Below are 27,815 nucleotides of genomic sequence, written 5' to 3'. Positions count from 1 at the left end.
ACGGTCTGCTTCGTGACATCGAGATCGTGCACGGCGCTGTTAAGCTTCTGTTTGGCAGAGGTAGCCATTCATATCGCCTGCGAGTTTTCCTCATCGAAGATACGTGCGATTTGTTTTTCGATCGGAAGTCTTTCGCAGCCAATTTCGCTCGTTGCAATCGATTCCTTATTGGTTCGATAACTGAAACATAAATGTGGAATATTTGTTAAATTAAAATCGTGCAATTATATATTATGAACTACACACACAGAGCATGAAATCTTTCCAGAAAATATCTTTCTCATTAAATCAAATGTTAACATAATTTCATAAAACAAATGTATAATAATTTCTGTAAAATATACTCCTGTAAAACAGTATTATCGAAAAAGATAAAGGATACCGCGTAAGCCATTATAACTGCTACAGAAACGGAAGCTTCTATAAACACGCCGTGTATACGAGAGGTAATCCATCTTCGTGAATTTCATGCGTATCTGGTAACAATACATTGTACAGCATCTACTTCTCGAGTGATCCAAGCTATCCATCTTGAATTATTCCCGACGCACGCGATATCGGAAAAATGCAGCATGAAATACGACATATTTCTTACATGTCGGTCAAATGTCAGACATGTACATCGCAGAAATATGAAGGGTTTTATTTAAATTCCAAATCGCGATCGCGAAACATAAAAATGTATGTGTGTTTCCCTTGTTATATACAATATTTGATGCACAAATTCAGCTCTTTTCCCTTTTTTTCTACCTCTCTCTTTTCCCTACTTAATAAATTGCCATATTATTCCCATGCGGCGGCTAATTAATTACTCTTTCCAATTAACAGTCGGTGCACCGCCGTGATAAAATGTTGCCAGAAAGCTCGGCGAAGAGAGACGGGAAAACGAAAGAGGTGAGACCGGAATTTTAGACGGTGGAAGCGAAAGAAAAAAAAGAAGAAAATGAAGAAAGGAGAGTTGAAGCCGCGAATGCGGTAAGGAGATTTCCGCTACGGTGCTTCCGATAGCTTTGCGGGCGGCCGGAATGTTGTTCACGGATTGGGAAGCGCGATGTCGTTATTGGAAAACGACCGTGTATCACGACGAGATAGGTCTGTCAAGCGTCATCGAATTGGAACGCGAGGATAACGAGACAGCGTGATGATGCACGGCGAGTCAAAAGAGAAATCATCTGCACATCATCGAGATTATACAAAGCGCGAGCTACAATTGTTAGCAACGTCGGCTGACAATTTTCAATGCTGCGGGATCTAGTGATGCGGGATCGGAAAAACTCCTGCTCATTTTGTTATACAATCTTATTATTATACATTTAATAGTATATTAGTATGCATTAAACATTTCTTCTCCAGATATTAAACATATTTTTCTTAATAAATTATTTCAGTATAGAATGAAAATTGCAAATAAATTTAATGATAAAATCTAGAGTTTTTAACAGTCACCGATAAATTCGAGGCAAATAAACGCGCGATAATAGCATAACGGTTGAATGACTCTCATTTGCGCAATGATAATTCGCTTCGCGACGAACAATGCAACGAAAACGAACCATTCGTGTCCTCATCACGGATATGGATCATTCATATTCTTCGAAATTCACGAAACCCGGTCGCCGGTGAGGCGGGGCGTGCTGCTTTAACAAAGCGATCCTAGCGTCCCTCGCCAGATCCTTCGACGGACTGGGTAATATGGTCCTTCGCATGGAGGGCATTTTGAACTTCCGATCGATCGGCTTGCAGCCTGGCATAACGGAGAGTCGTCTCGCGGCAGGCACGACATCCATGCGCCGCCATAGAAGATTCACCTCTTTCTTCATTTCTTTCGGCATCAGCTCGAGGATGAGCTGCTGCCTAGCAATAATGCCGTTAAAGTCGTGATCGCCGCTCCGCTCCCCATCCATCTCGTCCACGATTCCCACAGCCCTTTCATAGAAATCTATCTGCGGAAATATTATGAGACTCTTGAATTAACCGGCATTGACAATGGAAAATCCCTTTGCCCATCCCGACGTTAGCGATTTGATTGTGTCGCGTTGTAATAAAGAAAACCTGCCTCTCGCGAAAAAGAGGATCATTGCGTCCGGTCATCTTCACAAGAAGAAAGATTTTTCGAAGCTATTTTCTCGCTTTTTACGAAGCTCCGCAAATAACGGGAATGTATAACATTTGAATAGAGAAAGAAGCAAGAAATCCTTCAACGAGCATTAGCGTGTCTAAAGCGTTGTAATGAGAGCATAAAATTTCCCCAAAAATTACGTTTTTCTCTCTGCGATAATAGATGTAATGTAATTCGCGATAGCAGATTTCGAATGTAATTTGTCTTTAGTAGGTTGGTAAACATCGTCTGCTAAAAAATTTAAATTGCGAAAACACGAATTGTACTCAAGAGATGAAAGATTAATGCAAATTACCGCGAATGACGGTGAACCCAATTTTATTCGTTATTTCCCGATATTTTTCAGACTCTCGCGCGCGTCGCGGACTAATTTTAAGTAATATGTAATCGGATATCGATTGTAGAATAAATTCGACCGTAATAGAGCGGCGCTATTACGAGCACGTATTCGCGAAATCGTGAGAATTTTATTTTTACCAGACAATCAATATCAAGCTTTTTGGCGCACGCGAGTGCTGAAATCGCAGCGTCTCTCGCCTCGTTGCGATTATTCTGATGGATCTCTATTCGCAGTATTAAATGATCAATGTTCAGGACCCATTGGTTGCACTTTGCCTCCTGCGCCATATCGCGTCCTTTCTTCGCGTAGAATCTGGCTAGGTCGAAGCGGTGAATGTCGTGGAGAAACTTGCAAAATTCATGATGCAGCCAGGCGAGCTCGAGTGGCGCGGATGCCATGGCTAATCTCCTGCTCGGATGGCAAATATTGAAACCGTTTTCAGGATATCGATCAGTTAAATGAGTATTATTATATAGCGGATAAACTGCGCGCAATTATAATCACAAATTCTACGCATAAATAACAATATAAAGCTCATTACCTATAATTCTGTAAATTATACACAAAAGGGGCGAAAAATTAATATTTCCCCTTTTTAAGTAAATATTTTGAAAAAGCATTATCAATTTTCTAGCTGTGCATAAGTAAGATATAAAAATCATAATCCTACTCGCATATGCAAGATGCAGAAGATATATGAAAATGAACTATAAATATACGATTTATGAATATTTTATATTCCCTTAAAATTTGTTTATGAATGAGTTATACCGGCGAAACATTTTCAGTGTCTCCTTGGGGTTTATAATCGGCATCCATGCGAGATCGCTGTCTCGAGGTAACGTTGCAATTCGTATTCCCAGAAGATGCTTCAAATATCTCGTCTTCGTTTCCTCATTGCCCAGACACATCAAATTACGCGTGTCAATATATACCGATGCCACTATTTTGTACAACGCATTCAGGCACTTCTGCTTCTGCGGAAACATCTTGTCCGAATATGAATCAAACTTATCCTTAGTGCGATAGACGCATCTGATAAAAGGATTTCGAACGGAATTTCATTAATTTCAAAGTTTTAGAAATTTCAGATTTAAAGTCGTTGAAGGAAATATCGCTTGATATAAATTAATTCATTCTTGGAGTGAAGTTATTCTCATTTCCCGGAAGTACCGTTTCGCTATCCGTGCATTTGTTTGTCAAGTATTTCCGCTAAAATTGTTTGTTCTCGCAAAGTTATAAAATCAAAACTAAAATAAATCTCGCGAAATGAAACAAGACGTTGAAAAACTTCAAAATTCACATCACAAGTATTCATCGATTGATATCATGAATGTCCAATGCGACCATAACATTTGAATTCAGATATTTCAATTTCAATGAATGTTTGAAATTGCATTCGATAAAGGTCAATAGTATATTGACATTTCGAAAAGTCCAATCACTATGTGTTACAAACCTGAAGAAGGTAGAGTAGTCCTTGCTGATTCTCGCGGCGTGCAGGCGACGCAATAGGACGTCCGCTTCTATGACGATGACATTCCTGCGCCATTTTCGTTCCCGTTCGATCATCTCTTTGTGCCTATTCGCGAACGCCCGCCGCTGGAAGAGCGTAACGTAGAGCGGCCGTCTTATTCGGAGCAGATCCAGCAGGTACATAATGTTTCGATAGCATGTACTCGTAAGAGCGACCAGCTCCGTAGTCAAGCTCTCGCTCGGCAAAGCCACGATTTCCGGATGGCTCACAATCTCCTCGAGAAAATCCTTATCGATCGCCAAGTAACCCATATACATTTTCACTATGACGCGCTGCAGTCTCCTCATTCGCGCCTGCCGCTGCACCTCCGGATCGTTCACCTTGAATCTCGCCTCGTCCTCGTCGATATCTACGATTAAAGCCATCCCGCCTCATCATTATTGAAAGCGCTCCAGAATGGCGAGTGATTTCTTCACGTCTTTTCATAATTCGATTTCATTTTGCCTTGTGATATTTCCAGCAATATTTAATAGATTACATTTTACAGTAAAATCCTTCAGACGTGACACTTTCTTAATTGTAGAGTTCGAAAATATCGATTTCATACTTGTATCACAATTACTTCGGATTATATTTTATGTGGCATAAAATGAGTTTTAAAAAGAAACAAAGCGTTTTCTGATTTCGCCATCAAGAAAATTGAATTTCGTCTCGTAAAAGTCGAAGAGCGCCGTTTCGAGACTTTTTCGCTTTACTCTTACTGCTGCTTGGAGATTGATAGCGGTGATATCGCGAAAAAGCGCCGTTTGTTCGTCTTTGTTCTAGGTATGATACCTTTGAATTCGTTCTCCTCCTCCTCAAGTTTGCCGATTAGGAATTCGCGGTGTTTTTGCAGCTGCTGTATCCACGGATAAAGCAGCAGTAGCGCTATAGGCGACGTGTTTTTTCCAATACAATCATCAATAGTCCCGCTTGCCTGATGGACGCCATGCTCAAAAGTCATCCCGCGTCGTCGCACACTGTCGTGGGCGAGTGCCAAGCTATGGCCAAATTCGCCGATCTGGAAGAGCGTTTCGATCCGCATCTGCCGCACTTTGTAATGATCGAAATCTACAGCGGAAACAGGACAAATGCAGGACGAATGCGGGGATCAAGCGTGTCTGCTGTTTTATCGAATTATCGAGCGAAAGACAAATATCGAATGTCGTCAATTGACCAAGCGGACCGTTTATCCGACAGGATTCTTTGTAAGATACACATTGTTTGTGAAACAATGTAAATATCAGATCAGATATAAAATAAACTGAGAATAAATATACTATAAGTTATATCGTACGTAAAAATAGAAATATAACTATTATACTGTATAATTTTTTACATTATATAAAAATGATGGAAAAGTTATTAATGCTGAAGATAATTACAACAATATTCACCTGCGCGTATTATAAAGAAAGTATAAAAAGAAAAGTTTACTTGACATTTACACTGTTTTTATGTTCACTACATCGCCGCAGTCATACCTAGTTTCATATATTTCTCCGAAAGTTTATCAGCGGCAAAATATCTCAAACATTTAATGAGCGCTCTGCAGAGACCAATTAACGTTCTAAAATCCTCAGCGTCTAATTTGGATGCCCTTTCGAAATAATCTATGGCTAAGGAGCATTTGCCGAGATTGGTCAGTCGATAGCCCCATTCGCGATAAAGGATGGCCTCCCTGAAGACTTCGGGAGGCTCCTCCTCCCTTTTCAGCGCCGACATGACGATCTATTGAATCCTTTTAAAATATAGAGAAGTGACTCATTAGATTTATAGCGTGTCATCAAAATCAATATTGCCGTCAAGATAACAATAGTTCGAAGAAAGAATTGTCAGGAACCTACCTATCTTTTTGAAACAATAAATTTTCCTGATAACGTACAAAGAAACGTGGAATCTCACATGATTGATTTTTACATGATTGCTTTTTTCACATAATCACATTTTTTTTAATTACGTTTTTTACAATTTGAGGCACTCGTAATTTTCGCATTGCACGACATTCAGATGACGGATGGAGCGTATCGCGTGAAAATAGGCGAATATGAGACGGAATACGCACTGCGTAACGCATTGCGACTCTCGAATATGCAGCTTTGCATGAAATATAATTTGACACAAGAGACAGGGTACTAAATTCAGTTTATTCCTGCATATTCATGGGCTCGTATTAGTTGATACTGGCATATAGTATCAAATGTAACGACTTAATGGCTTCCATTGAAATGATATAACGTTGGCGTTGCAGTATCAAAATATATATTCGAATTTATGATTATATCTTGTAGTATAGGCGTGCTACATGCAACGTTTCAAGAGCGAAATTCAATACGCATATCGACGATGATGTTGTTCTCGAAAGATGCAATAATAGTTACTATTCGCGAAAGCAGGTCGCTTTTCCCCCGTTTTCCTCTCGTTGAAAAACCGCTCGTACTCGCTCGTATTCCGTTTTATATGTGACAATTAATACCACAAAGGCTTTTATGTACATTTCGGTATTCAAAAATGAAAGCGGATTACAACTGACGTGCGGATTCCCGAGCATTCCAAGGAAGCTCGAGCAAAGAATTTTTTGACAGCCGCCCTTTGAATCTCAAACGGAATATTCCGCGGAATATTCAACATTCCCAAGAGCTTGCGATACTCAGATCATTATTAAGTTAGACGCTAATTACCGCTTCGCTATAATTAAGTATTAATTTATTCCTCAAACGGCACGATGCTAAGAAGATGTCCAAAAAGAGCGCGAGACAATGGAGCGTCTTTTAGAGATTTGCGAGATTTGCGAGATTTGCTTTCCGCAAATCTTTTAGATTTCTTCTTATCAGTATCATTGTTAATGGCTATCCCATTATTGCGATTGTGACGGAGCATTGTATTTTTCCAGATTCCCATAAGCCAATCAAGACGAAACTTTTTCGTAAACGCGGACCATCGGGTTAAGGGTGCCCTCGAGATGCGGTGATGGCTTTGTTGTATAGGTTCGCGCAGCTGCACGATCGCAGTGGCACGCGGGTCTTCTCCTTCGTCGTCACTAGGACCGTCGTGCGCGATCCTGAGAGGGACGTCACGAGCAAGGAACTAGTATGCGGCTTCCAACGATGGGCCGTCGCTTTCTCACGCGGGGAAAAGGTAAAATCCTAAGTTTAAAAAATTTATCCTTTCTTTCTCTCTTCGAGAGTTTCTTCAAGAATCGGAAATTAGAAATAGAATTATAAATGAATCCTTCTTCTTTTTTTCAAGAATTTCTTTCAAGAATCCAACGTTAGAAATTAATTCCTTTGCTTGTGCAAAAAATGTATCGAGAGTTATTATTTTAATTCTTCTTGCTTCAATTCTTAATCGCACCAGATTAAATTTAAATCTCCGAGATTAAATCTTTTATTTCATGAAATACGATTGAAATGACGAGTCAAGTATATTTTATTTCGCTATTATTCGGCGTTAATCCTTCCAAGGTCCTGGGCGTGTACCTGGTATGGCGTGGCGCATCAAGAAACCTCCGCGTTTACGTGGACTTTACGTTCACGCTGCTAAATCGGGAACATTTCTCCATGAACGAGAGCTTCTCCGGGAAGCGCGTCAAGTTCACTTACGAGGCACCGGCCCAGGGCAACCGCAGCTACATCGCCGTGTCGGATCTCTACAGCCGTAACTTCGCCGACACGAACGGCGAGTTTCAGTTGGAGTTGTCCATGGCGAACGTACGGACGGTCTACATGACCGAGGTCAAAATGCCAACATCGGTACTCGGCCAGGCGAAACCGAGCAAGCTGGAGACCGATTACTTCGCTTTCGGTGGTTTCGACTGGAACTTGGTTATTTATCCATACGGTAAAGAGACGGATAGCACTCGCGGTCAGGACGGTCGCGTGAGCGTCTATTTGATGAGACTATCGGGCTTCGATCACCGGTGCAGAGTGAGGTACAGTTTAGCTCTCGGCGAGGGCGATCGGCGGATCGACTCTGGACAAATCGAAGACCTCTCCGACGCCGAGGGCTGCGGCTTCGGATGGCACACGCGAGTCAAATGGTCCGATATCGCGCATAAGGGCATACTTCGCGTCTCGCTGGAGATGCTGGAAGCGAGGACCATCTGCGAGGTCGCGGTGCAGGCGCTGGGCCCGTCGGTCCTACCAGCCGCGCCCTGCTACGACCGCGACAAGCAGGCTTGGGCTATCCGCGCCGATCTTAACTCCGACACGGTCAGACTGCACTTGGTGTACAAAGACATCCACAATGTGCCGAGGAATCATTTAAGGTGCGTATCAAATATGTTCTTTTTATCGAAAAAAACAAAAAACTCCAGATTATTGTTACGCATATAGCGAATTTTTCCGAGTGAGTATTCGTCACTGTTGGTATTTTTTGTCGCAAAAACTTTTAATCTCCAAGTTTTAAATGATTGATTATTGTGTCATAGTATAAATAATCTATCAATTCGTGAAATTAAAATTGACGTTAATAGTATAATATTTCATAAGAATATAATTCTGTCAAAAAATAGATGCTTTTTTCGCAGACAAGCCAATTAGTAAAATTGGAGGTGAACATATAATAATATAATATTTTTGATTATAAAACTTTTTGATTATAAAAAAATAGATATTTCTGCACACATGCCAATTAGTTAAATTGAAAACGGCATTAATAATATAACGATAACATTTCTTGATAGTTCTGTTAAAGAATAGATGTTCCTCTTCGCACGTCGTAAGGATATTTAGAAAATATATAGGAATTTAAATCTTTTGGGTGTTAATTAATATTCTACGAGCGCTATTTCGTCTAAATAGGTACGTCAGTTGGTCGGCGTACTTGCTGAGGGGCGAGGGACCAAACGTCGCGGCGATTGGACTGCCCGGCGAACCGTTCAGCCGCTACTATGTTCAGGAGTCCGTCGACGAGGGTATCATCATGGAGACTAGCGTGGATATGAACGAGGTTAAGGAGAATCACTGTCCGTATCTTACGGATAAAGGTCAATTACGGATCCGGCTGGAATGGCACGAGAGCCACCTGCTCTTCCAAGCAACCTACCACAAGTACGACGACGTGTGTCGCGTGCACAATCAGCAGATGCGACGTGAGATCATGTCGCTGCAGGCGGAGAATTACAGTCTCGAGCGACAGTTGTTCAGCTATCAGAAGAGCCTGGCGTACGCACAGGCGCAGCAGCAGCAACAGCAGACACATCCGAATCAGCAACATTCGGTGGGCCATCAGGGCCATCTGGAGCGATCGGCGTCCAGCGACACCGAATACGCCTGACAAGTGGAACTCGAGTTACCAGCGTCATCACCAACACCACCGGGGTGCCGGCGTCAATTGTCAACGGCGGCGGCGGCGGCCGCGGTGCCGGACGACGACCAGCGGGTGCACCAGAATCTCGTCAAGATGATGGACCGGCGGTTGAGCAATGTACAGCTGCAGCAGCATCTCTACGAGGAACAGCGGCATCATCGGCACAGCAACGCCAGCTACGGCAGTGTCTCCTCGCCCAGACGAAGCATCGATCGCAACGGCCAGGAGCATCGCCGCAGCATCCTGCAGCAGCCCAGATCCAGCGTCGCCGCCAGATCCAGCAACGGCAGCGGCGGCGGCAACGGCAGCGGCGGCGGCGGCGCTTACGAGAATCACGCTAACAACAACAACGATCGGTACGCCGGCTATTATCTGGGATACGTCGGCCAAACGGCGCACAAGCGACGCAGGACCACGTTTTGGGAAACGCTGACCGGTCTGGTGTGTTCTCTGGGCGCTCTCGCCTCCAGAGCGGCGAAAATGGCTGCTAGACGAAGCGATCCTCTCTGAGAGTACGATTAATGACGGCCGAAGATCCGACACGACAATTGCGATCGCAGGGATGGGCAGACGCACGGAAATATGACGTGGAACTTATTCGGATACATGTACGACGTTTTCTGTCTCATGTATGTCGGTGCAAATCTCTCACGAAATGGATTTTGATTGCAGAGATATCGGAGATAAGTTATACGTTGAGGATTCTGATTATATAATCCTGACACGTAGTAACACACGTGAGTAGTCGACGTATTTTGTTTCCTTCAAATTTCGTATAAATAATCTCTCTTCGAAATTGGAAATATATATTATATTTCTTCTTGGATGTGCGCTATACTTCTTCATTAATTGTTTTGAAATTTAATGTGATGGTAGTATAATAAAAAAATTGAATTAATTTAATATCCATTGCTAAGGTAATCTTCATTGATAAGATAATATGTCATATTGACGAGCTTGCGAGAATTTCATTAAGACTTTCTTGATACACATTTCTTCATGGATGTTTATTCATACAGTAATCGCATAAAAAAATGTATCTTTCTACTTGAAAAACACGTCGGAGATATGAGAAATGAAAAATGCTTTGTACGCGCTGTACATCTCTTTGAATAATCAATCTTTATGCGAGTCGTGTTTGCCGATGGTTCCCGATTTAAGAGATCACCGTACCGATTTTACGAGACAGAACATCTCGTATACATGAAACGCGGAAACACGATGAGGAGCAAAAAGGATCGGGGAAAGAGGATCGTAAGAAGGGTCTAGGGCCGCGTTCTTCTCGACTCTACACCTACACACACACGCATACACACATACACAGATCTACGCACAGGAACACGGATCTACATAAACACACACAAACACACAATCTATCTACTTGTCAATTTACTAAAGAACCTATTTTCCTCTAAAGACTTTTTTCACCTATTGTGTACATCGCCGTGGAAATAAGACGATACGAGCGCTGGCATAGTCGCCAAGCCACACAAGTAACAATACTGTAATTATCGTAGTACGTATATTAAACAGAATTTTAGAATACAGTCAATGTTACATAAATGAAGACATGCGAGAGAAACAAAGAGAAATTGAGAGGGAGCAGAAGAAGCATAGACTCGTGCTTCTTCGGAGGCCCTTAAAAGTCTGCTTCGCGATGCGCATAATGCCATCGCAGTGCAAATTAAGTTCACTCAGACATTCTAGTCGATTTCGTCCCCCCTTCAAATTAGTCTTTTTACTACGAACATTAAGAATGCCATTGTTACATGTAAACTCTACGTTTCCATTCAAGCTATCGCTCTACTCGCCGTACAAATATTTAGCCGAAAGATTGAGCCAGTTCTATTGATTCTAAAGCGGCTGTCCCAGAGATACGTGGATTAATATAAGAAATGATAAGATGTATTCTGCAAACTTGAATTTATTTCGTATTTTCGTAACCGGGAATTAGTCTTAATATTCGTCATTTCTCCTTCATTTTCGATTAAAACAACAAGAAACTTAACAGATTCATTTCTTTACATCACATTAAATTCCTTTCTATTTTACACTTCAAGAAATGTACAATACGGTGTTAATAGATTAGCGATACAAAGATATATAAACTAAAATTTCAAAGTTTTTGAAGCAATTTCCGACTTCAAAGGCTGAGAATTCGGATTTACAGAATAAATTCAATTCCTGCGAATTCCTTTTATAACTTGTCTATTTTTCAAACGTCCCAAAGGAACCAATGAATCGTTCTCTCACACAAAGTATCACACGACTGTTAAAGGGAATTAAATCGATGGCGTCATACGCAGCCTACAGGCACGAATTCGGACTGCAACTCGCTTTTCGTCAAAAGCTAAACGATCACGATAAAAGAGAAAAAGAGAAACGAACAAACCACCATTCTTCCACTGTTACATGTTCACGAGTTCAACATTATTGGAACGATCAGATCGCTTGGTTACTTTTCCAAACACTCGCTACACGTTCTTACTTACGCCTTACATTACGAGAATTGCAAGAGGGTTTCGTCGAAATTGCACCGTTCTTATGCCGCGCATTAATTTCCTATTTGTCGTGTAGCGATCGGGTATTTCAAAATCAGTATCTCGGTATCGACATTTTGATTCCGCAATCTATGATAATAATACGCGAGCAACCGATATAATTTCCTTATTCCCTTATTTATTATATAGTACCGCATCTTTCGTCGACAAATCTCTATTCGAGATAAAAAATTATTATATAAAGAGAGTACAGCAAGATTGAAAATTTAAATATCTTTTTACGTATTCATGATCATGTTCCATATTTCAGAATTTTTCCACCTTTGTCTCTGCAATGCGTACTATACAAAACTGCATTCATGGAGAATTTGCGAGACAACGATTTTATGTCATTTGATATAACTGCAACTGTCGCACACCAGCAGCACTCAAATATTTATCGCAAACTTGCAGTAATGCATACCGCTAAAATGTATTTTCATACCAATTCGCAGTTTAAATTCTTAATTTAAAAATATTTTTCGCTCGGATACATTTTCTTGCTCCGAAAAATTATCTTGTATTTGTTCCTCTGAAATTACAATAAATTGCGGGAGATATATGATGTTTTCTAACGGCAAACAAAATCTCATTTTCCGTAATTACATAACTTCGCAGCCTCTCGTCGACGTTTTCATCTTGCTTTACTCTCTGCCGTCAGAATGATGCAATAATTTCCGCCTCGTTTCACCGCGATGGTATTTTCTCGTACGTAGCGTCGTACGTAACCGAAATACATAGCTATGCGAACCATGTACTATCCCCGTAGACATATATGTGTATCTGCGACACCGGCAGGTAACATTTGATCGATACAGTATCGCCGGTCCACACATCGAATATTCTCCGCGAATACATACGTACACATTTACGTACAGCCGAAACTATCTGCGTCGTAATGTGTTTGTGTATATATGTGATGCGTGTGCCCTCAGGTGATAATTCGCCCACATCTAGAATCTCACCTTTCCCATGTATCATCTGCACCAAACGTCAATCTATCAGGAAGAGAATTTATTAACACCAGAACTGCCGACGGTATATTTTTTCAATTTTTTTTGCAATTTCCAAAATCAAAATCGCATCAAAAACGGCGCATCCGTAGTATCGTTATTTTTTGCTTGAATTAACAAAAATCTTTTTGTAAAAATGCTAGATTTTAATAAAAAAATATTTTTAACGGCGATTTGAAAAATTCAACGGTTTTGGTGTTAATACCAATTGTTCACGAATTTAATCTATTTCTGAATTGAATAGTTTGTGGATTGCAAAACATAATTTTTATTAAATGACAAAACAAGATTTTCCAAATTAAATTTTAGTTTAAAAACTTTTCTCACTCTTTCTTTGTGTGTTGTTTTTCTTCCTAATTTAATTTACTTCACATTTTTACACGTTCCAGTCTATGTGTGCTATTAGTTAAAATTCCCATAATGATATACATATAAGAATGTTGTCTATATTATATATTACATGCTCTGGTTAACCGCGAAATCGATAATGGTCGTTGACCAAGATGCACGATTGTACAGTTGAAAGTTTTCGATGAGGAATGCTGCATAACAATGTAAACCGGAGATAAACAAAATGTACGAAACTGTAAAGCTGCGAAAGGACCAGGCTCGCAATAGTAGCTCGTAATAGTTATGCCTACATCGCGCACAATCTGTGTACTAGTACTGCAGTCAATTTCATCGGGATTATATCGGTCCTGCCCGCGTCTTAGTGACAAGATTTCCTTAGCATCCTTCGGCCGGAATGAATTCCGATCGCGGAGGTAAGCGCTCCCTTCGACCCGAAACTTTCTACTCGAACTCGCGTTCGTGACAGGCGTATATAGTAGCAGCAGCTCTGACAATCGCACCTAATCTCATCGCCACGATGAGGATCGAATGTTTGTTTGTCGGCACGATTTCTAACACTTCTGCTTTGATATGTTTGAAGATACCGCTAAATTTTCGAAATGCTGTATCCAATTTTCTATCTTCAATTATTAATTAGTTTGAAAAATAAATTGCTGTGTCCAGAATTTTCGAAATATCACAATAACAATGTAAACACCTTTTTGTAAAGACTAGATATCGATAACTTTTGAAAAGCAAATTATAAACAAACACCAGAAATTGTACCAGATTGTAAATTTATGAGAAATTATTCAAAAATTTATATATAAAAGAGAATTTATTTAAGATTTATTTTATTTTATCAGTAAAAATTTTCACTATTCTTACTTGGATTTTCTAACAAAAATTTGAGCTCTGCTTGTCACCTTTTTCCATTCGTATGCTGATAACTTTTATATATACTGATGATTTGATACTGCTAAGTAATAAGTTCGTCAATAATTTCTGTGAGATATTTGAGAAGTTGAGCCAACTTAAACAAAGAAATGAAGTAGACGATTGTGAACGATAAGTGGTCCTCCGCACACTTACTGCGCGCAAACACAAGGACTTAAGTTTCTCATGCAGTCAGCGTAATTCAACAATTTGCAATCAATTAATTTCATTCCTGCAAGAACAGCGCGCTGACGCAACAAATGACAAGCAAACCTATCTCGTTAAATGATTACATAATAAAGATGAATAAAAAAGAAACTGATTCGTGCAAAGAAAAATTTCAAATAAAAAAAAATTGAACTTGATGAAGTATAAAATTACGTATTTTCTTATAAAAATTATCACAATTATTACTTTCTTGTGAATCGTAAAAGTCGCACTTTTCCATCACATCAATTTTAAAATTAATTCTAATTGTTTTATATTATTATTCTCGATTAAAGTTTAGTAATTTATTTGGAGTTTCACGAAGAAAAGCAGAAAGGTGGAAGCAAGGTACGCCGACAGACAAATATACATATACGCAGAAAATAATAAGAACACTCTATATAGTAATAGACACGCGCGGTCGCGCTTATTAGTTCGTACGTATAAAGATCGATCCGCGCGATTGATCTCGAATTCTTTCTCGCGCGCGTTTTATTCTACATTCATCTCGCGCTCGTTTACTCGCCGACACCGTATTCGTTCGACATACACGTTATATATGTATATATACGATTTTTCGATGTGTACATCGTCGTTTGCCGCGCCATTGTGTCGCAGCCGATCCAGCAAGTTTTATGATTATGCAATTCACGATTATGTACCTTCCTGGAAAGATCAATCGAAGCGATACCACCCCGATATTTTTTCATATTATATAATATGACAGTTGTCGCTCCACAATAATTTCATATTTATATAATAACAATCGTTTGAAAGTAATTCTAAAAGAATTGTCGAGAGAGATCATACTCGAGTTTGAATTTGGCGAAATTTGGAGAACAATTAATAACAAATTGGCTAATCAAAGTCAAGATAAACGTGCAGTGCACGAGATTGTTAATGAAATATGCTTAAACAAGCCATGTACATATATGCATATACAATATATATGATATACAACACGTACGTATATTTGTATACTACATGTACATACATTTGATATCGAGCGCAATATATATCATCCAGTTATCCTAATGGAAAAAAATTTAAATATCGTTATATAAAAGAAATGATCGTTATATGAAAAATTATAGAAAATAAAGCGACGCGTTTCGTTTCCTTTTTTTCGCGAAATTTCGCGATAAGAATTCCACTTATAGTTTATGCATATTCATTATCCGCCAAGATAAAAAGAAAAATGTAGGCGACGATACTATGGCGCAATACGAGGAAGCTTATGTCAAGTATAATTCGGCGTTTCCTTTTTCCGCCTGTCATCCAAACGGGGACTCCTTTAAATTAATGTTATATATCCGTACAACTTTTTCGAGCACAATGTAAAAGCACGTTTTCTGCGACCTTTTTTCATCCGTGTGATTCTACTAAAAATGATTAAATAAAAAAAAAAAAAGACAAAGATGTGAACGCAAAACATTCTCAAAAGTTTTGAGACAAATACTAATGTACTTAAACCATCTGTGAGTCTGCCTCGTCTTTTATAAAGTTCTTGCTATATTCAATCTGTCGTATTCATTTGCACGATTTGACCTATCACCTATACAATCCTCTCCATTAATGATCAACCAATGGACTAAGAAAGCGAATTAAAGACTCCAGCCTCAAATATTTCAATGGAAACATATAATTCAAAAAGTAAAAATGTTTTTAAATTAATTAATATTATTATAGTTCTGTAATAATCGTAAAATTATTTGTTATTCCACATTTGAAGTATTTATAATATTTATATTTAAATATTATATAACCTTTCTATGTTATATATATATTACAAAATTTTAATAATATTAATTAATATTCTGATATTATCTAACATATAATATTGTTTAGAAAATTTGCTATAAATTGTAGAAAAAGATTTTAAAATAATAAAATTTTGTTTTTCTACTTTAGAAGAATTTTTAGCTTAGTGCGCTAAAATAATTTTTTATATTCATTTCGTAATTATTCATTCTATTCTTCTACAAAACTTTTACTGCAAAACAGTCATCCATCATAACGGGTGACCTGATTCAACAGGTGTCTTTAGTGGGGATACTCTTTTCTAGTCGAGCTGTCATTCGATATTCGTAATCATTCGTTGGAGACCATTCGAGATTGCGTGATCGTGGAATACATTAGTCGAATATGCTAATTGCGAATATCTACGAATAATATGCTTATTCAACAAAATTTTTTTTCTTTATACAAGTGGTCTTAAATTGAAAACATGCAAAATTGGTACTATCGAGACGTCTGTACGATATATCGAACTGGCACGTGCGTTATATAACCTCACACAGTGCAAGGTATTCTTTTTCTTATCATTTGTAAAGATAATATGTTAGCTGTACATTTATATATAATTCTTTAATTTAGTCTTCGTAGAACTGCCGATGAATAAAACATTCCGGTCCTTTTACTTTCGCGAATTTGAGATTCTAAATAAAAGCAAAGATACAACGAAGCAAAATATTTCTGGTAAATTCTCAAATTTGTTTAAAAAGTTATTTTAATAAACTCATTAAATTTAAAATATTTCCATTATAAAAAATTGATAATTAATTAATGCACGAGAAATTTTGTGCTGAATTTGAGTTACAATTCTAGATGATTTGTGACAAGCAATTATGAGTAATATTTTTACTAATTGAAACCAACAGATATCGTCAAGGAGCAATTGAAGTCGAAGATTTCATCATCGAAAATTGTTTACCGAAAGACACGTGGATGACACGAAATTCTACAGTAAATTATATATTTTACGCGTATAGGTTACAAAGATAACCTATAAACCTTTAAGGAAAAAAATGAAGTGATATCAGGAAAGGTACGAAAATGTTGACGTTTTAGCGATTACCGCGATTTTTTAATGTGTCTAACTATCCAACTGATAATCATATAAATGTTTTTATCTCAAGTTATTGTTCAATTTTGATTACTTCAAGATAACATCATAACTCCTGTCATGACGTGATAACAGTCAACTTGATATTGTCATGTATCTCTATAAAACAGGGTGAATAGCGTGTTCCAGAAACTGCCAAGTGATTCCATGACCAACAACCAGAAACATTTGTTAAGTGTGTAAGATAATTTAAGCAAACATAGAGAACGGTCAAGAATACAGTCCTTTGAGACAAGAAGACAAAATGCTGACTCAACGACTGAGTAATCGGAGATTACTAGTTGATTTCCTCGCATTGATGTTTGGTTTGGGTGCTTGGATCGGTGTGAATGGTATTTATGTGCAACTGCCCCTCATAGTGCACACTGCTCCAGAAAAATGGAGTCTACCTGCACATATGGTGATACTAGTGCAATTTGCCAATTTAGGACCCATATTATACACTTTGTACATAAAGTAAGTTTCCTGCATTTTATATTATAGATCTTAGGATAACTACAAGTTTAACATAAATGTCTATTTCAGATATACTGCTTGGGCATATGACAGATACATTATTTATGCCTTGATGGCTGCAGGAGCATGTTCCTGTATTGCATTGAGTCAACTGCACGATTATACTTCGTATGTGTTTGGCAAGAATCATTCAACTGCCCTGCTGTCATTGATGTTTGTAACAGCCCTCGTTGGATGTACAAGCTCTGTGCTTTTTATACCATATATGAGGTACTATCGTGAAATTTACCTAGTATCTTACTTGGTTGGCGAGGGATTGAGCGGATTCGTGCCGAGCATAGTTGCGTTGATTCAAGGTGTCGGTAATCCTGAATGCGTAAATGTTACTAAGCCAGACTCAAGCAATTTGGAGTTTGCTGTTGTTCAATCAGATCCGAGATTTTCTTCCGAGATATTTTTTGCCTTTATTGGTATTCTACTCTGCTTGAGTTTTCTCTCATTCTTAGGCCTAAATATATTGCCGATAGCACGCGGAGAGAGAGTTAGACTTCCTAGCAGTATGGAAATGTTGCCGACCGACACGACGGCACCGCCGAGCTACAAAACTAATTCCGGGTGGAAGATGCCGAAACATACTTATTACTATTTGTTAGTCATGTTAGGCGTAGTCTGTTTTCTCGGCAATGGTACTTTACCGAGTATACAATCGTATTCTTGTTTACCATATGGCAATGTGGCATATCATTTGACTGTCACGTTAGCTGCCACAGCTGGTCCATTAGCTATGTCCTTAGGTTTCTTTGTAAAAATGCCCTCGGTTAAACTTCTTAATTATCTTATGGCAATCATGTTAACACTTTCCAGTGTTGTTTTATATCTAGCCGCGAAATCGCCTCATCCTCCTTTCCAACATTCATGGGTGGGTGAAATGATGGTAGTTATTATATGGATACTGCTTTGTGGTCTCATAGGATTCGTAAAAATGGGTATTACTACGTTATATCGGCCGGATCCTGGAAGAGGTCTTTACTATACTGGCGTAGCGACGCAGATTGGATCTTTGATAGGTGCAATAACCACGTTTGGTTTAGTCAATTATGCAAAAGTATTTCAGTCTTATTCTCCTTGTGCATCTTTTACAGGAGATTAACATATCTTGTACTTAGTCTTCTCAATTATTAGCATTGATAATATTGATGAATCAATATTCTCTGCAGTTACAAGGATTATTGGCTGTTTGATAACAAGTTTTAGTTCCTATTATAAAGTTCTATACAAATCACGAAATGAAGTATATAATTATGATTTCTATTTTTATTTTAGAAAAACATTTACTTATTATTGATTTTTAACGTATTAATTTGTTAGTGCATTATTATAGAACTTATACTAGTTACTAAATTGTGATTATGAATTAGTGCTAGTACTAGTACTTCCAGTTTTATGGAAATAGAAATCAATCTATTATATTTTTTAAATTTGTTTCAGGGATTAAACGTTTATATATTCACATCTTAATTTATATATATATATATATATATAATTTATATATATATATATATATATATATACACCTCAATCATTATGTGATTGTTTTATATTATTAGTTATATAACTAATAAATGGCCTTAATACTTTTGCAAAGAATTATATATTATTATAATCATATCTATATTAATTTTTTCATTATTACAATTATCCTTTTTATTAATTATTTGAGATTTTATTTTAGGATAAAACAGTTAAAAATTTTTTAAATAATTTTGTATTGAACGGGAAACCAATTATTTTATGTATTATATTATAAAAAATATGCACGAATTTACCATAATGTATAAAAAGAGTAATTTATGTGAAGTGTATATTTTCAAAAGCTATGTATATTGAACCGTGATTAAATCTATACCAGACAGTGCTCGAGTTAATCTTGCGAATAGGATGTATAACATATGTTCTTTTATGATCGCGATTCTTGCAAGTTTATCTGATAAATTTTATGGAGCAGATTAAGAACCACCTGAGAGGGGCAATCATTTTACTTCCTAACTCTATTCAGGTCTTTTTGATCCCGCTCTTAACAAGCTTGTGCGGCAAAATTCCACACCTTTATTTAGAAGTAACACGTTGCATCTGTGATATTTAAAGAATACTTAAACTTTCAAATATCAGTATTGTGAGTGATTAATTAATTTCATTCAGCCTTTAATTGTGTTGACGAAGCTACAGAATCAAACATCAATTATTTCCTATTACGCAGGAATTAGTAAAAGGAATCAATAACACAATGATATACCATTTGCGATTTAACGATTACTTTGGATATGTCAAATGCGGCCGCGCAGTCATCCATCTTCTTGTAATCTTATTTGGTGTATCCACTTGGATTGGCGTCAATGGAATATTTATTGAACTGCCGCTGCTCGTCAATATCGCACCGGAGGGTTGGAATTTACCCGCCTACATAGTGATAGTGGCGCAATCCGCGAATATTGGCCCTGCGATATATACTTTCCTATACAAGTGTAAATGCGATTTGAACGAATCATTGTGCATACTGTGCTTGCTCTGCCTGCAGGTCCTCGCTATGGGGCTGTTGATATTTTTTTATGATGAGATAACTGTCATCGGTGGTGAGGAACATAGTTTGGTTCTTTTAATTTCTGTATTCTTCAACGCTCTGGTCGGTTGCTTCAGCTCAGTGCTGTTCATGCCTTATCTCCGTGACTTTGATGACATTTATATCGTGTCCTATTTCATCGGAGAAGGCTTAAGCGGCGTATTACCGAGCGTAGTGGCATTGATACAAGGTGTTGGAGAGCGTGCAGAATGTAATACCGATCTTAACAATATAACAGAATCAGTCTCTCTTAACGCATCCGTCACAAAGTCTTCGGGACAATATTATTTCTTGTTTCTAACTCTCGTACTTATTTTATCATTTATAGCATTTATTGTTTTGCGATATTCTCCGTTTGTACAAAGTAGGAAGAACTTGTGTAACTCTAATTCTCTCACGCAATCTAAGATACAATTGGTAGATTATAAGCATCACAATGAGCTCGATGTTATCGCTAACGTTTCTCATATTCAAAACGTTGATCGTACATTAACTGAGAAAGAATGTGAAGCAACGAATTTTCCGATTAACAAAGCAAATAATTTGACCGACTTTAGGAAAATTTATTTGCATATTCTAATTGGAATATGTTGTTTCTTTAGTAATGGATTTCTTCCAAGTATCCAGTCGTTCTCGTGTCTGCCGTATGGCCACCTTGCATATCAATTATCCATCATATGTGCCCAATTTGTGAATCCGCTCGCATGTTTCCTAACATTCTGGATCATAGTGTCGAATATAAAAATTATCAATTGTCTGTTTTTAGTATGCTTCATCACCGGTTGTTATGTTATATGTATAGCTTTATTATCTCCCGCTCCACCGTTGCAAGAATCAAAGATTGGCATAGGATTAATTATTCTGTCTTGGATCCTTCTAATGGGAGTAATATCGTATTTAAAACTCGTGATTGTATCTCTCTTGAAACAAGTATCATCCTCAAATGCACTCTTCAATATTGGCGTAGTTATGCAAGCGGGTTCGGCAAGTGGCGCAATTATTTCATTTATTTTAATTAACTTTACCGACTATTTCGTAGCGTACAACCCGTGTACTGTCTGAAAGGAATTGTCAAAACTCAAAAGTCAGTACAATAATAAAGCGAGCTATTTTGGTATGCAAATCAGTGCATTAATGATAATAAGTAGATAATGTACAATGCTTTAGGAAAAATAACGAGTCTTCATAAAAATAGCAATAAAAAATTATAATATCTTGTACTTATATTTTTTAAAATAAATTTAAAAATATATATTTTAATTTAGAACAAAAAAGTGTATTTTATATGAATAGTTTTAGTATATTATAGCACATATGCTTTGTAATTTCAATAAAGTAATTAAATTAGGCTGAGAAACTGCAATATTCTATACATGCAAACGAGTTTTGTAACGTATAATACATGTGCATTTATAACTTCTATGCTCTTTTGCATATATATATTAATTTACTTAGTAGACGATATTTAAAGCAGTATCTTTTTAAATAAGATTACCTCAGTCTGTACAAACGAGTTCACAATAAATAATTTTATATAACATTACATTTTAATATAATATAATAAAACATATAAATTGTTGAAAAAGTTTATGTAAACTGAAATATTTATTAATATAAATTTATGGAGAATTTTTATTGTTATTGTAATATGAATGAATGTAATTCGCACAGAGTATTATAATTGTTATTTTCAAATATAAAATTTATATTCTGCAAATCCGAATCTTTTATTGACATTACTGAAATTTCTATTGCCAGAATTTAATAATTGATCGATTAAATTTACTCAATTTCTTTGAAAAAAAAATATTGGATACAAATCGATCACGATGTGTAACACATGTATGTTTTCTTTCGGTGCATCTTGTATAGGTGGCATCACTCTGCACTCTTGCGTTTTCACATCAGCTGTAGTTGTATAAAGAGTTCAATGTGATAACTATCATACGACTGTCCATGTTCGATAATACGATAGATTAATACTATAAACATCAGTTAATAGGCATCTTTCTTCCTTAATTTGTTACGTCAGTTTCGAACAAATCGAATGAGAATATCCAGATTGACACGGTGTGGAGAAAAATGGACGACGAAAATGCGAGTTGCATGTATGACAGCGAAGAAGATGAACAGCTCTCATTATTGGATCTCCCAGTCGAGGTTTGGAAATATTCGTTTCCCATATACGTAAACACATGCGCGTGAAAATCACTCACTTTCGTCATTTCATCTCGTTTGTCGCTTGTTAATGCAATTAAGTGAGCGATGATAATCGCCTCTGTCTTTCTCTTTCTTTCTTAAGTGTTTATTTTGTTGTGTGTTTATCAGTGCTGTGTTTAATTTATTGCGTTGCGTTTCAGATATTCCTGCATATATGCTCCTTCTTAGAGGCGTCGACGTTAGTACACAGTTTGAGCCTAGTATGCAAACAGTTCTATCTGATTTTAAAGGATGACTCATTGTGGAAAGCGCGAATTAACCATATATGGCCGGATGCTAGCTATCCACTCTTGCGTCCTGGTTAGCTCAAATTGATAGCACCTTACATCTTGCACGACTACTCGTTTTGTAAATAGATGTCAGATCACTATCTATTCTGATATGCCACCATTCGTTCAAACTTTGCACATGGAAATGCAAATTGAAGTAGGCCTGCTTTGTACATTAGGTTTTATTTTGCATTTAATTTCTATTTGATAAGAAACAAAAAATATATTGTTCAAATATTGTATATCTATTTTAGCTATACAAAATCATGTTAAGCAAGTTTGAGCAGCTGTGTTTGTTACACTAGATGTGTTGTAACGTAAGATCTTAATCTCTTTAATATCTCTTATGTCTTTAAATAATTTGTTTTAATTTTATTTTTATGTGCAAATGATTTATGAAGTAATTATGGTAATGTGTCGATTGATAATAAAATTATTGCTAATTAAGATAATGTATAACAATTTTTCAATGTTACTTGAGTTAAAAATATGTGTTCTCAATATTTTATATTTTTATCTGTAGAAATTATATATAATTTTAGCGAGACCCAACAAACTGTTTTGGAAATTGTCATGTGTGGCAATCGAGAAACAAAGATTACTATGGAAACAGCAGGATTCTATGGAGAAATTAATAATTGCAAATGCACAGTACAGTACAATAGATGCTTTGTTACTAATGCATGTAGGTAGTATATTATTCAACAAGTTTTAAACACCTGCCTTTATGAAAAATAATATATTGTAATTTTAATGTATATAGGACGGAACCACTTGTATAGCTGGTGCAAGAGATCGTACTTTGGTGTACTGGAAACTTCCTTCTCATGAAAAACTGCCATCTCACGAAATCGGAAACTCTGTCTGTATAGATTCCGCGCATAATGGATGGATTTGGGATCTAACAGCGATAGACAACACAATTTACAGTTGCAGTTGGGATCAGAGTGTTAAATCATGGATGCTAATCAACACTGGTCTTGTTCAGAAGAAGACTTACGAGATGTACTTGATAATGAAACTATTTCTCTTGTCGATTCATAAAAAGATTGAATGAGAAAGAATTTTCTAGAAAATAAGTGTCTATCCAAAGTATTCGAGTGCAAGACAACAAAAAATTAAAATATGATACAATACTAAAATTTACTTTCTCTGACAATCATAATTATTGCATGTTAACATAATAACATATTATTATGTTGTATGAATTATTTTCTCCATCAATATAATTTCAGGAATATACCGGGTGCGTTACTGTGTGTATCATCGTGTCCAGAACAAGCTCTCTTTGCGACCGGTTCATATAACAGGACTGTATTTGTATTTGATTCGAGATCGGGATGCAAGCCAATCAGGCAATATCGGCCGCACAATGGGGCTGTGATTAAGTTAGCCATGAATTCAGAATATATTTTGTCTGCCAGCGAGGATAAAACTGTGTCTGTTTGGGATCAAAGAGCTGGACGATCTATGAAATCAATTACTGTAATTTCAATTTATATCTTTTATATCAATTCATATTTTTTGCGAGAAGGAAATACATGCTTACAGCCAATATTTTTCAGATTTCAGGTGAAGCATTTCCTATGTGCATGAATATGACACCAGATTGGATTTGTGTCGGGGACAGTATCGCAAAATTGCACATATTAAATCCAAAAGACGACTTCAAACTAGTGAAATCTTATGCTACCGAACATACGAAAGGAATAACAGGAGTGCATCTGACACATGGATGTCTGATAACGAGTTCCACAGATGGCACGGTCAGAATTTCAAGCCCTACCGACCCACCAAAGCCTATAGCTACTTTACTTTCAGGATTCGGAGAAATTGCTAGTGTAAGTATCATATATTATATCCATAAGAAATATTATATCAATTTTAAGGAAAAAGTTGCTTAAATGTCATTTCAGGATAATAAATAATAAATAATCTATTAATTATTTAAGAGAATTGCATATAATGAGTCATAAATTTACTAATTAATGAATATCAATGTATGAAATAAACTTTAAAATTGTGTTTTTATTTATAATGCAATTTTGGAATCAGTTTTCTTATTATCTATTGAATTCAAGGGAATTTTTTCTTAAACTAATCATGTAGCCTATAAGTCTAATATTTAACAAGTCTACTGTTAACATTATAGTAAATAATTTTATATCTTTTATTTTATAGATGGATTATCTCAATGGTGTTCTTGCGATATCTGGTATTGATATCGCGGTATGGCGACCGAAATCAATGTGTTCATAAAAACATTAATAGAATGGAAAATTTCTATACATAGTTATATTGCTTTGATATATATATATATATATTCTTAGTTTTTTAACTAAAGTTACTTAGTTTTATTACTACAAAATCTATCATCAAAAGTTTTTTATCAAATAAAAGAATTTTGATCTTTGTACCAAATGAATAAAACTATTTTTTTTTTTTTTATTCTAAACTTTCTAATGTGATCTCAAATAAAATATTAATATTTTGTGAAATTAGGCAGGCAAGTATAAAGAATTATTTGACTCACCGGTCGTACCCTGCTGCTGTAGCTGAGTATGCCATCAGAGCTGGTATCTGGAAAAATTAATGAGTATTTTAATTATAAGAATTATATGAATTATTATGTATATTGATTATATTATGTTATCTAATTATTTTTATTTTTATTAAAACACAAGTATGAATAATAATTTGCATAAATAAGTATTTAAATATTTTGATAGTTATTTAATAAATGTTATACATATTTGAATATATTTAATAAAAATTATTGGATGTATGTATGTGTGTGTATGTGTGTATGTGTGTGTGTATCTCAATATTGTGAAAATATTTAAATGAATAAATTATTGTACTCACCAGCTAGGATATTGCAGTTTGTTTCATTCGCTGCATCCTCCATCTCCTTCTGCATTAGTTTTCTTAAAGAACTGATAAATATCGAAAATCACTTTACACATTTCACTTCGAAAAAAAAAACGCGAAAATCACGAACAAAATCATGTTGCGAATTTATACTGCAATATAAATACGAAAAACGAAATAAAACACACGCGTCCGCACAGATTATTGTAGCACATTTGGTAGGCTATTTGATGACTGTATACACACGCCGAGCGTACAAAACGAACGTTAATTACTTTGACACAGTTACACAGAGATCAGGATATCTGCAAAATGATACTACGTATTATTGGAGAAGCTAAATACTAAAACAAATTGCTTCTAATAGAAAATATGTATTTATTACGCATTATTTTGCGAATATAAAGCTTTCATTTTTATATAATTATGTTATCGGCATTTGAATTTACTGAATTTACATCGAGTAAATAGATACGGCCCGAGTATAGCGCAAATTACGATCAACAAAATATACATTAATCGCGAATATCCACGATAAATAATATGTTCCGACAATAGCCTGTCATTTTTAATCGGCACTCCTAGTAAAAATTCACACTTGTTATTTAAATTTAACACGGATTGAGATAATAAAGAACATGATTAATCACAAAACGTTCGCGCTCTGCATTCTGAATCAATGTGCGTAGCAAAAACTGCGCGCAGTGTTGACGCAGTAATTTCGATCAATTCGATAAATTTCAATGTTGGTAACCATTAATCCGCTAAGGGTATATCCCCATAAAACGCATAAGCATATGCAAATTTACCTTAATATACTGTATGAATGAGCCCTAATGTGTCAGCATAGAAGAGAGCTGAGCCATCTAGTCAAAATATATCAATGCTGCGCGCGCAAGTCTCCGCCATTTTGATGTCTCTTCGTGTACCTGTTGGAGCAAACCGTGGACGCTCCGTGACTAATCAACTTTATCCGTAGTAATCCGCATTAGTAAGTGCAAATTTTTATCGGGAGTGTCGATTAAAGTGACGGGCGATTGCCGAAATATATTATTTTGCTCAGATATTCGTGATTAGCGACGAGTCGTCGATCGTTTGGAGGTCAGTCCGTGAAAGTACAGTTCGAGTAAGTACAGATTCTTATATCATTTTTAAAGCGCTATTTTTTGCATATTAGAAATGCACAATAAATCCAAATTTTTGTTAAGCGTACCGAATAATCACAGATAAAATGTCGGAATGTATAATTCTCCGCGAATATTCGTTACTAACCCATGTCGTTAATCTCTTGGCAGTCGTAGATGTACAATTTCACTGATAGCGATATTTTATGCGTATTAAAAGTACATATGAAGTATATTTTTGTTGTACATACCAATTAAAGTGATGGGCAATGGCATTATCGTATACACCTGCAGCTAACGACATTTCGTCGTTCGTCTCAATACTGATAAATCCACGCAATGTTCGCGCTCGGCGTTTCAAACTGATGCTAGTTAGTAATTGTCATAGCTGGAAGATGGCGCGCATTGAATTTATCGACGCTACGCGCGTTTTTTTGCGGCAGCTATGACAGTTATTACTATGCAACGTCAAGATGGAAAGTGCGAACGTCCTGTGTTTAATCGCGTATTTATTTATATCAATCTGTATCAAACATGCATAATAAATGCAAATTTTTGTCGGGAGTGCCGATTAAAGTGACAGGCGATGGCCGGGAACGTATTATTTATCGTGAATGTGCGCGAATAACGTGTGATACGTCGATCGTAATTTGCGTTATACTTGAGTCGCACACAGTTAGAATTCAATGAATTCATATGTCACAAACAGATGAAAATGGTCAAATATAGAAATTTATAAGATAATTATCCTAGTGACACCAATCTCTGATCATATTTGCACAAAACAGTTATAATATTTATAAATATAAAACCTAGAAGTAATATTTAAAAAATGCTAATAAATTAGTTTGCATATAAAAAAATTAAGAATTGTTGCATATTCAATTATATGTATATTAATTAATACAACGAGTTTAGATTATATCATGTGAGACACTTTAAATTATCATGAAATAATTTCTTATAATTGAAAAAAATTTGATTAGCTTTAAAAATACAATATAATAAATTTCTTTGATCAGTATTAAAAATAAATTGAATT

At 36.4% G+C, this 27,815-nt stretch overlaps 5 protein-coding genes across 9 annotated transcripts in view; 4 read left to right on the top strand and 1 right to left on the bottom strand.

Moving 5' to 3' along the window:
* The window catches only part of LOC105671642 (uncharacterized), a 72,188-nt gene extending 56,357 nt beyond the window's left edge, over positions 1–15,831 (top strand). The window contains exons 2-4 of the mRNA XM_012365948.2: positions 6,869–7,113; positions 7,440–8,242; positions 8,778–15,831. Coding sequence (XP_012221371.1) covers positions 6,946–7,113; positions 7,440–8,242; positions 8,778–9,252 — 1,446 coding nt within the window. The 5' untranslated portion in view covers positions 6,869–6,945 and the 3' untranslated portion in view covers positions 9,253–15,831. The remainder of the gene's footprint in view (positions 1–6,868; positions 7,114–7,439; positions 8,243–8,777) is intronic.
* On the bottom strand, positions 46–5,997 carry LOC105671583 (outer dynein arm-docking complex subunit 4). 2 transcript variants are annotated; one of them, XM_067349775.1, is made up of 8 exons: positions 5,823–5,997; positions 5,460–5,716; positions 4,771–5,046; positions 3,919–4,345; positions 3,231–3,494; positions 2,597–2,867; positions 1,554–1,943; positions 46–180 (listed from the first exon to the last, which is right to left on the bottom strand). In XM_067349775.1, the coding sequence occupies exons 2-7, from the start codon at positions 5,698–5,700 to the stop codon at positions 1,581–1,583; spliced, it is 1,842 nt and encodes a 613-aa protein (XP_067205876.1). In that variant the 5' UTR covers positions 5,701–5,716; positions 5,823–5,997; the 3' UTR covers positions 46–180; positions 1,554–1,580. The 2 variants fall into 2 exon arrangements, with proteins under 2 accessions (XP_067205876.1, XP_067205875.1); XM_067349774.1 differs by lacking the exon at positions 46–180 and having other exon boundaries at positions 1,246–1,943.
* Positions 15,832–16,380: 549 nt separating the features above from the next.
* LOC105671644 (solute carrier family 52, riboflavin transporter, member 3-A-like) lies at positions 16,381–19,230 on the top strand. Of its 3 annotated transcripts, none has more exons than XM_067349779.1 (5): positions 16,381–16,617; positions 16,688–16,789; positions 16,972–17,138; positions 17,336–17,672; positions 17,742–19,230. In XM_067349779.1, exons 4-5 carry the CDS (start codon positions 17,461–17,463, stop codon positions 18,820–18,822), a joined length of 1,293 nt encoding a protein of 430 aa, XP_067205880.1. In that variant the 5' UTR covers positions 16,381–16,617; positions 16,688–16,789; positions 16,972–17,138; positions 17,336–17,460; the 3' UTR covers positions 18,823–19,230. The 3 variants fall into 3 exon arrangements, with proteins under 3 accessions (XP_067205880.1, XP_067205879.1, XP_012221374.1); XM_067349778.1 differs by having other exon boundaries at positions 17,257–17,672; XM_012365951.2 differs by having other exon boundaries at positions 17,327–17,672; positions 17,742–19,229.
* Positions 19,231–19,350: 120 nt separating this feature from the next.
* On the top strand, positions 19,351–21,827 carry LOC105671643 (solute carrier family 52, riboflavin transporter, member 3-A-like). The gene is made up of 2 exons (XM_012365949.2): positions 19,351–19,845; positions 19,930–21,827. The coding sequence occupies exon 2, from the start codon at positions 19,957–19,959 to the stop codon at positions 21,349–21,351; it is 1,395 nt and encodes a 464-aa protein (XP_012221372.2). The 5' UTR covers positions 19,351–19,845; positions 19,930–19,956; the 3' UTR covers positions 21,352–21,827.
* Positions 21,828–22,187: 360 nt separating this feature from the next.
* Positions 22,188–27,815, top strand: part of LOC105671641 (peroxisomal leader peptide-processing protease) — a 66,007-nt gene continuing 60,379 nt past the window's right edge. The window contains exons 1-7 of one of the 2 annotated variants that reach the window (XR_010888584.1): positions 22,188–22,449; positions 22,650–22,809; positions 23,321–23,463; positions 23,542–23,783; positions 24,014–24,263; positions 24,344–24,619; positions 24,960–26,775. The gene's annotated coding sequence lies outside the window, so the exon portion shown is untranslated. Of the gene's footprint in view, positions 22,450–22,649; positions 22,810–23,320; positions 23,464–23,541; positions 23,784–24,013; positions 24,264–24,343; positions 24,620–24,959; positions 26,776–27,815 lie in introns of those variants that run through there. The other variant, XM_067349777.1, reaches the window with a different exon arrangement.

The sequence above is a fragment of the Linepithema humile genome, chromosome 2 (assembly GCF_040581485.1).
Source record: "Linepithema humile isolate Giens D197 chromosome 2, Lhum_UNIL_v1.0, whole genome shotgun sequence".
NCBI lineage: Eukaryota > Metazoa > Arthropoda > Insecta > Hymenoptera > Formicidae > Linepithema > Linepithema humile.
The sequence above is the reverse complement of the archived record's forward strand: the minus strand, read 5'-3'. Positions and strand labels throughout refer to the sequence as shown.